General features: G+C 39.7%; 1 protein-coding gene across 1 annotated transcript in view; it reads right to left on the reverse strand.

The window, feature by feature from the left end:
• LOC137502951 (zinc finger protein 208-like) overlaps positions 1 to 9830 on the reverse strand; it is a 48890-nt gene extending 39060 nt beyond the window's left edge. Inside the window, exon 1 of the mRNA XM_068230198.1 lies at positions 9464 to 9830. Coding sequence (XP_068086299.1) covers positions 9464 to 9499 — 36 coding nt within the window. The 5' untranslated portion in view covers positions 9500 to 9830. The remainder of the gene's footprint in view (positions 1 to 9463) is intronic.
• Positions 9831 to 10818: the final 988 nt, after the last annotated feature.

The raw sequence follows: 10818 nt of genomic DNA on the forward strand, positions 1-10818 counted from the left end.
TGACATTGATGTATATTTTATGAACCCTTTTGTAGTTTTAGACTTATTGATATGTGTTTAATTTTAAGTTTTAGTTTGAAATTATTCAGTTTTGCATTAAACTTTGCGCTTGTGGCAGCACACATTGTCTAGGTAGTAGTTGATCCTTTCAAATAAATAATTAAAAAATATATATCACGTTATAGATATTTATTTATTTATTTATTTATTTATTTATTTAATACATGTGCCACCAACAGAGACACGCTCCAATTATAGGTGGCTTTTACAAATTATTTGAACAAATAACATAGAAATACCAAAAAGAAAATGTGAAAACGCTATGTAAATGAGATGATAATGCTCTGTATGAAATGGATGAAACAATATATCGTATACAGAAGCCTGTTAATAAATTAAACAAAAATTGTAACAAAATCATGTAAATACTATACATATAAACAAATCACTTCGACGAGAAAAATTCTTTTAATATATTTACATATGTGTCATATTCATAAGCAAAGTCAAGATCTATATGATACTTATTAACTAAGTTATTGTATGTTTCACACATATTGATAAACGGAGAGTTCTTAAAAAATACAGTTTTGGAGACTGGAGTAATAAACAATTGCCGAAATCTTAAATTTCCTTTTCTAACATTAAAACACAACTCGTGAAGCGAACTATTATCGTCAATTAATGTATTAACCATCTTATAGAGATAAATTTGTTGGGCTATTACACGCCTACTGGCTAGCGATACATATTTAAATTCATTCAACAAAAATTCATATGAAACATAATTTCTAAAGGGGAATATCTTATATTTTTTATAATAAATATATCTTAAAAAGCGTTTCTGCACCCTTTCAATTTGATTTTGGTAAGATTTATAACATGGAGACCAAATTATACATGAATACTCAAGTTTTGATCGGACAATACTATTGAATAATAAGGTGAGTGCGTATGTGTTAGAAAAATCTCTTGAATTTCTAATTATAAAACCTAATTTCTTATAGGAATCATTAACCATTGTATTAATATGCTCCTTGAAAGATAAATTTCTTGTAACAATTACCCCTAAGTCATTAACAGAGTGGACAACTTTGAGTTCTTCATTATTAATTTTATATTTATAATTCAATGTATTTTTCTTATTTGAAATCTGAAGGAAACAGCATTTATTTATATTAAGTTGCAAACAATTTTCAATACTCCATGCGTATAGGTAATCCAAATCATATTGTAATTTCAACATATCATCAACATTTTTTATCTCTTTATAAAGTTTGACATCATCAGCATATAATAAACACTGAGAAAACCTAATTCTAGTGGGCAAATCATTAATATATAAAATAAAGAATAAAGGGCCAAGGTTAGACCCTTGTGGTACACCAGAAGTAACATTGTATGTGAAAGACTCATGTTGATGATAGTAAACATATTGTTTCCGTGCACTAAGATAAGATGCAAGCAGTTTTAACCAAGGAGGGGTCAGACCAAAGCATGACAATTTTTTCATTAAAATGCCGTGATCTAATTTGTCGAAGGCTTTGGAAAAATCTGTGTATATTACGTCGACCTGTCCTTGATTATTCAAAACGGTATAAGCATATTGTATAAATTTTAATAAATTAGTCGTAGTTGATCTACCTGGCATAAAACCATGCTGATTGATATGTATACCGACCCTCACATGATTAAATATACGCGTGTACATTATTTGCTCAAATACTTTAGCCGGTGCACACAAAATACAAACAGGGCGATAGTTTTCAATATTTTTACTGTCCCCACATTTAAAAACTGGACACACTTTCGCTATCTTCCATACTTTTGGAAAGGTTTGCGTTTTTACCACAATGTTATATAAGGCTCGTAAGGGAAAATCCAACAAATTCGAACATGCTTTCAGTACGTACGGCGGTATTCCATCAACACCACATGACCTTTTAGGTTTTAATTTTTTAATAGCTGATATGGTGTACACAATTCCATTTGTCACTGGGACTGACATCAGTCAGCCTAGCGTCCCTGAAAACTGTGGATTCAACACTAATCTCAGTCATTTTCGACATTTTCTTCTTCACCCCTTCTCATCTCCCCATGCCGACAAAGGCTGAACTTGGACTAAAAGGCAGCCAGATTGTTGCAATTCACCTCAGCGACCCCTAAAACTATGGATCCAACACTAGCATCAGTCATCATCATTTTTTCGCTCCAGCAAGCCGAGCGCGGTTGTGTACGAACCTCCTCCAGTTTGCCCTGTCCATCCACACTTGTTGTTCATATATGCGATGCCATACATCTCTGATTTAAAGGTCCACGAAAAATCTGCTTCTCCCAAACATTATGAGGTCTTCCTCTTGGTCTCTTCCCAGGAACACTGCAGTCAAAGTATGCTTGACAGCATCAGTCATTTTCAATAATTTTTACAAGTCACCTCCTCCCCTAGGGCCCACTCTTGACATTCTTTTTCATCTCTTCTCAATCTCCATGCTTATCAGGACTGAAATAATAATAATAATTATTATTAAGGAAAGAGCGCACAAACGTGCATAAAATTAGTAAAATGTACACTGATCAAGTAGATACAAAATACATTATTCTTTGCTGTATTCCTTTAGAGTCTTGTGTCTCTTTGTAAAAATTGCAAAGTGATATCGCTCACACGCTTTGTTGTATAGTTTACATAAGCAGTCTTCACTTGGGTCAGGAAAGTATGTTTTCATGCAGAATTTATGATGAGATCCAGGTACAGATAGTCTTGTGACGGCACTTCGCAAAACCTGGTTGGTCCACTCCATCTTCGGTTTAGCATGGCCTATGTTGAGAAAAATTCCGGCCATATTTCTTCTTGTTTTTGTTTTCTTTTCCTAAGGACTTCTGCTTGTGGTGTAGATGGTAGCTGTAGGATGTACCTCAAATCTTCTATGAAAAAGCGTTCTTTTGCAAGCATTCTTTTCAGGAACCTGGCTTTTACTCTTTCTAGGGTTTCTAAGTCGGTCATAGTAAGGTGGTTCCAGATGAGATGAATACCATAGGTGAGAGTAGGGAGAATTTTGCTGCGGAAGAGAAGCATTGCTGTTTCTAGCGAAATCATGGTGGGGTTTTCTATGTCGTGGATTCCTCGTATAGCTGCTGCTGTTCTTTCTCTTATGTGTATTCTGTAAGAGGTTCCATTAGATTGAAGAGTGATGCCGAGGTATCGGAAATTACCAACTCTTTTCAAGGTCTGTCCTGAAAACGTGATTGTGTCCTGTGTCGCAATTCTTCCTCCTTTAACTGAAATTGAAGTTAAATGGCATCCAGAGTGTCACTCCATCCCGCCAACACCAAAAACTATCGATTCAGCGCTAATACTGGTTGTTTAGGTTTTACATGTTAACCCACCTCTAGGGGTGCTAGCGGTATCTTACCCAGACAGTAAGTCGTATTTGTACCAAGTTTCGTTAAGATCTATACAGGAACATACACACATACATCCATAATCTCGGTCATTTTGGACACTTCTTTTCACCCCTTCTCAATCTCCATTATGATCAGGGCTGAACTATGACTTGAACAGCACCCAGAGTGTCACAGTTGATCTCAGCAACCTAAAAAACTACAGATTTGACACTAAAATTGGTCGCTTTTTGTTATTTTTATATTTCACTCCCTCCCCGAGGGGTATTACGTGTATCAAGTTTGGCTGAGAGCTATGGTGGAACATCGATTTTGGACATTTTCTATTTCACCCCTTCGCATCCACTATGCTGGAGCAAAATCAGCGCGCTACAATTAACCGTATGAAGAGCTGGAAACACCTAAGGGAGTAAACAACATCTAGTATTTGGCAAAAGCACGGCATCGATCAACACAAGATGTCAGCCTTGTCAAAAATGTCAAGGAGGACAAACACATAATACTTTTTTTTTTTGCTAGTTGTTTTACGTCGCACCGACACAGATAGGTCTTACGGCGACGATGGGACAGGAAAGGGCTAGGAGTGGGAAGGAAGCGGCCGTGGCCTTAATTAAGGTACAGCCCCAGCATTTGCCTGGTGTGAAAATGGGAAACCACGGAAAACCATTTTCAGGGCTGCCGACAGTGGGGTTCGAACCTACTATCTCCCGAATACTGGATACTGGCCGCACTTAAGCGACTGCAGCTATCGAGCTCGGTACAGAATACTTCAAGATGCAAGTGCGATTATAAAGCTTTGGAGAGAGTACATTATAAATTCCAATTAAGAATTTCCTCACCCAACTATACACAACACTGATCCACTTCTTGGATCGACAGAAGTGGAAACTGCCATTCGAAACAGGAAGAAAGTGAAGGCAAGTAGGCCCAATGATATCCTAGCCGAGGTATGCAATCTTCTTGCTAATCGTGCTGCCTCCATTCTCATGAACCACTTCAAATGCATTGTGGATTCAAATGAAGTTTCCACAGTCTGGCTGAGCAGTTTAACAGTGCCCATCTGGAAGGGCAAAGGCAATGTAACCAAATGCTCAAATTATTGTCCAATTCGTCTCCTATGCCACACGTTACAGATCTTTGAAAGAGTTCTCCATGCCTGGCTTCGCAACATTGTTTCCATCATGCTGAACCAATTTCGGTTTGTAAAAGGAAGTGGTACAACAAATGCTATCGATGCAGCTCACTTACTTCGGGAACGACATTGTGAGAAGAACAGATGGTTTACATGGCCAATTAGACTTGGAAAAGGCATTCGATAGGGTAGCCCACAATCTCATCTGGCATACCGTACGCTTACACAGTGTCCCTGAAGCCTACATAGAATGGACAAAACTTCTGTCAACAGCGTTGTTCATTGTAAAGTTGGAGTTACGATACCCTTCACCATCAGCGTAGGAGTCCACCGAGGCTCAGACTTCTCACTACTACTTTTTATTCTCCGCATGGGCATAATAACTGCTGACCTTCGAACACTCCATCCATGGTCTCTTCTCTACGCTGACAAAGTTCTTCCAGCATCAGAAAAATGCGTGGCACGGCAACAGCAGGTACAACAGTGGAAGACAAGTTTTGAGACCAACAGAATTAGCTTAATTCTCAAAAGACAGAATACATGGAAAGTGGACCGCAGGCTAATGACACCCACAGCAACATTGACGAACAACTGACAAAGCCCACAGAGTTCAAGTACTTTGGATATCCTTCCTGACGTCTGAAGTAGAGTTAATGTAACCTCCATAAAATGGCAACAAGTCACTGGAGTCCTTTGTGATTGGTGGATGTCCGAAATCCTCAAGGCAAAAATATAAAAGACTGTAGTTCGTCCTACCACCCTCTATGGAATCAAGTGCTGGCCGGCAACAACAAAGCATGAAGAGGCACTCCATGAGATGGACATGTGGATGCTACGTCGGAGCCTGAAAGGCCCTACAGACAACCTGATTTGCTCAGGCAGTCAGGTGGATTTGGTCAGATCAGGTGCTAAATCACGTTGTGTGTAGTTGTGTCGTCCGATGAAACTCATGCCAGGTAGTTCGGCTCATTCTCAAATAAGACCACCTCAGCAAATCAGATTGTCTGGAGCATTGTCAGGCTGATCGGCTCATCAGTTGACCAACAACCGACGGTGCGAACAGACCTACATACAGTACGTAATAATTGAAATCTAAGAATTTCATTTTTGTCCGTATTGAACTGAGAAGTTTCGTACGTAATAATGACAGCAGTGACTACTGTGCGGGAAGTTATTGCAATGTTTTTGGAGCTACATAAAGAATTTACTTGTTTGTAGGATTCGTCAAGTAGGCGGTATAGTAACAAGGGTGCCAGAAATAAGGCTCTTAAGATCTTGTTCGAGTTATTAAAAGTTATAGAAAGCAAAACAACAACTGCGACAGTGAAGAAGAAAATGTGAGGGCAGTGAGGTGGTGGTGGTGGTGGTGCTTTCTCGCGGAGGGCATGGTCGGGGAGGTCGACAAGGCTGTCGCCAACCTCTCTAGTTAAGAACTAAAACAAAGTGGGTCCCAAGTCAGAGCCACCGCAAAGTGGCGTTAGGCCTCTAGTTTCCTGTGTAAACACCATTGGCCTGGACAAGTTCATTGGTCTGGATTGGTTAGGGCAGGGGTGGACAAGACCATTGGTATCAACAGGGCATAAGCCCCAGGTCTGAGCCGCTGCTACCTGTGGGTGGGGGCGGTAGAATAACACCCACAGTATCCCCTGCCTGTCGTAAAAGGTGACTTAAGGGGGCCCCTGAGGCTCTGTAAAACAGTAATCACCACCACCACCACCACTCTGAGCTCCTGCGTTAGGCCTCTATTTCCCTGTTCAAGAGTTCCTTCCCACTAAACAAAAAGTGCATAAATTCCTTACTGCCGCTGCAGGGCTATACCGTCCTATGCATTAAGGTAAGTTTGATATAAAATCATTCTTTTTTTTTTTTCTATTGGCTTTACGTTGCACGAACACAGATAGGTCTTATGGCGACGATAAAATTCCTATGCTGTATTCAACATTGTTTCATTTACCAGGTGTATGCATAAGTTTTTGACGGTTCTTGTGGTAAAGAAATCATAATTTTTAAGGGAAATTAATTTTTTGTTTATTCAAAATATTGACCATCAGCTTCTACACACTTCGCCCATCTTTCAGGTAAGTTATGTATACCATGCCATAAAAGCTGCTTGTTTTTTTTTGCATCAAACCATTCGTCGAGCCATTTTCCAACTTCCTCAAAATTGCTAGAGTGCTGCTCTGCAAGCGCGTGCCCCATCGATGCGAAGATAGTCAGATGGCTCCAAGTTGGGGCAGTACGGCGGGTGCAGAAGGATGTCCCATCCAAGCAATTTCCGGGTGCCTTTCACTGGTGCCAGAAATAAGGCTCTTAAGATCTTGGAGTTATTAAAAGTTACAGAAAGCGAAACGACGACTGCGACAGTGAAGAAGAAAATATGAGGGCAGTGAGGTGGTGGTGGTGGTGGTGCTTTCTCGCGGAGGGCGTGGTCAGGGCGGTCGACAAGGGTGCCACCAACCTTGTGAGATGGTGCACTGTCGTGTAACAAAATCACTTTGCCATGACTTCTGGCCAATTCCGGTCGTCTTTCAATCAATGCGTGTTTTAAATTAATCATTTGCTGGTAATGGCATTGTGCATTAACGGTTTCAGCAGGCTTCAAGAGTTCATAGTACATAATACCGCACTGGTCCCACCCAGACACAAAGCATGGTCTTCTTACCAAAGCGATTTGGCCTTCATGTTGAAGGACCGGCTTCACCAGGCGTCAGCCACGATTTTCTCCGCTTCAGGTCAAATCCATTTTTTGCCACCCAACACAATTCGAAATGATTTTCTTTCATGGCATTGAAGCAGCATTTCACAAGCAACTTTGCGATTTTCTATTTGCCGTTCATTCAAATTATATGGGACCCATTTACCGAGTTTACTTCCTCTAAAGCATTACTTTGTCAATTTTATATATTTTTCATCTAAACAGTGTTATGTGGCTGAAGATGTTGATAATATACGAAACATGTACCACTTTTGACCATTAAAAATTGCCTTAAGCAATCATTGTATCGACTAGGTGGAAAATAAATAAATACTTAATTGTGAATCTACTGAAGTGCGATACGGACCATGAAGCTGATTTTATGTAATCACATGTTCTAATCGATGAAGCATATTCCCCATATGTTTCTACCAGCAAACGATGATATTCCGTAACCTTTTTCTTTTGATTAAATAAGAAAAGCAATACGTGCCCCTAATGTTCTTTTTCAGGCACAAACGTTGGCATGATCACTGAACGATACAACACAGGCACTAGTGTTTGGCGGACTCAACTTTTGTTTGTTGGTAGGTTAATGTACGACGAACAAACTGATGCATGTGTCAAATTCATACGCTGCGTACAGTTCGCTGGCACCATTTCTTAGTGAAACCGGAAAAGACTTATGCATACACCTCGTATATGTCCTGTTTCTTTGTGTTTTTATTCTGCCGGGGTTGGTAACACAATCTAGTTATTATGATTCACGTGAATGACGTCATATGCGACTTTGTGTTGGCCAATAGGAATGCAAGTTTGTAGTTTAGCAATGGACAATGGTGAGTGCTTCTCTTCCTCAGGTTAGGCTATAAAAGTAAATGTAGTTTTTGGGACGGGATGGTGGGGTCCAAGACATCACAATGAACACATCATAACGTCATATAGACGCACAAGCAGCGGTCGCGGAGCGCGTGCCGATGGATCCTGGACTTATACCAACACATCTCTCCTCTGAAAGGAATTCCAAGTAAGATTCACTTAAATTCTACTTCCTAATAATGCTACTAAGGTTGGTGAGCATGGGCAGTATTTCTACCCATTTCACTTGATAAGTTATTCCAGTCCCCCGCTCCTCGTCCTGTAAATTAATATTTGTCCCAATTTGTGCTGGTGGGGAATAACTGATGAAGCCACAGAGCTTCAAGTGCACAAGTAGATTAATACAAGAAAATGAAAGAAATGATAAAAAAATAAAATAAGCGTATTGGGGAACTAAGCAGAAACATTCCTCAAAATGTGAGAAGCTCGCTGTGGAATAAATATGATAGCTTTATGCCTTTTCACATATTAAATGTAATGTATTTCACTTTAATTTGTCTCTTGAACATAATGTCATGAATATGCAAACAACTTTAGTATATTTTTTGCTAGTTGTTTTACGTTGCACCGACACAGATAGGCCTTACGGCGACGATGGGACAGGAAAGGGCTAGGAGTGGGAAGGAAGCGGCCGTGGCCTTAATTAACGTACAGCCCCAGTATTTGCCTGGTGTGAAAATGGGAAACTACGGAAAACCATTTTCAGGGCTGCCGACAGTGGGGTTCGAACCTACTATCTCCCGTATGCTGGATACTGGCCGCACTTAAGCGACTGCAGCTATCGAGCTCGGTTGTATATTTTTGTACAATAAAATTTTAACAAGATATGGCCCAGCTTACAACCATTTCCATGGCCATTAAATTATGTTACTCAGAAATGTGCCATCAGATTTATTTTAAAATCCAGCTACACTTCCGTATGACTATTTTAATAATCCTGTAATGGATTTTTTAAGTGGCACACGTAACTCAAAGGCATAATTTTAAAATGTTATTTCTGACAATGAAATCATTTTGTGTTATGCACCTGCTCAGACAAAATAAATTGCACACTATGATACCAAAAAAATGGCCACTGAACAACAGTATTTCTACTATAAACTTGTCCACCTCCGTAACGGATAGCGTTTTAACTGCCGTCCTCGAAGGACCGGGTTCCAATCCCGGCACAGTCAGAAATTTAAGATTGGCAGGAGGACCAATATATGGTTAATAATGTACATGCAACTCACCTCCCCTGGGGGGAGTGGTTGTGGCTGAAAAACAGCTGCACCACCTTGGGACGAGAACATTAATTTACATTCTTTAACATACACTTGTCTCATTGTTACTGAAGACCACATAGTATTAGCTCTCACCAGATCAACAGCCTCGGTTGTTTTGATGTCTGTCATATTCAGGGCCGGTCTTCACCAGTCTCCCATGTCCTAAGTAGTCCAGCAGTCTCGACGTTATCCCCCCGTACGGCGTACTACGGCCAGCATAAGATTGTATTTTTATCCAAAATGTATTATTAACGAGGTTAATACATAACCTTATAAATGATTTCAAGTATAAGCAAGCACTTGCAAAGCTTGCAACTACTTCCTTTATTCTTCTATTATTTACTGGGCTTCGCATTTGCGATTTGCCCAGCCACTACTCGTTATATCAAATACCACATCTATGAAGCAGGATAAGGAAAATCTGGGAAAATGACAATGAAAATAGTACTTGAAACAGGGAATTAGCTACTCCCACTCCTTTGTCAATTCGAAAAACCACGGCACAGGCCACGGCCAACTAGATCTTTAGCTCAGTGGTTCCGGTAGGCTTCTTCTTCTCCCACTTCTTCACTTATGGGGAGAAATTTTGGGCTCCATTACAGTTCTGGTAGTACTGCCTACCAAATGGAACTCAAATCAAATACTGTATTTGCTCAAGTATAAATTGAGTCGATAGTATTATTTTCCAAACGTTTACCGAATGAAATATTTGCTTTTCCCAGCTTTTACTTGCTTAAAGTCCACAAGAGCGTCTCAGAAGAACAGTAGCCAGCGTTCTATTCTATCAAATACAGTCTCTACTGTATTTGATTCTATCCTCTGGTTGCCACCTTGACAGAATTTCCGTCAAAAGTGAGGGAATTTAAATAAATATATTTAATGCAGCCAAATAGCCATAACAGAGAATATAGGTTACATTGATGGGTTACATATTTGTATAATCACTTATAGACATTGGTCTTCTTGTACAGAATTCAATGTGGTACTGTTCACACGTTTTTCCACATAGTTTGCACTCAGTGAACTGCTAATCTTGTAATGACATGCCTTAATTCAAAATTAGCTTTTGTCCACGAGCGATCTATCATTGCCCCTGTGCCATACAAGTCTGGTTGGACTTCTTCTCTCTTCTCCGTCAGATTTGCTAGCAGTTTCTTTGATGCACCGGTGTTCGGTAGTGGCATACTTGTCCTGAGATCTTCTATGAGAAATGATTCCCTTGCGAGGAGATATACATACAAGTCTATATAGATCGTGTCGTTTTTGATACACCTATCACCTTCTTTATATAGTTCGCTTTCACCTTTTCCAAGGTTGATAAGTTCCTCGTTGTTAAATGTGTCCAGATAATTTCAATGCCATAAGTCATTATTAGAAGAATTTTTACTCTGAATAGCAACATTGCTGTCTCCAGACTAAGTGATCTAATGTCTTTTATTTCATGCATT

The sequence above is a fragment of the Anabrus simplex genome, chromosome 13 (assembly GCF_040414725.1).
Source record: "Anabrus simplex isolate iqAnaSimp1 chromosome 13, ASM4041472v1, whole genome shotgun sequence".
Classification (NCBI taxonomy): domain Eukaryota; kingdom Metazoa; phylum Arthropoda; class Insecta; order Orthoptera; family Tettigoniidae; genus Anabrus; species Anabrus simplex.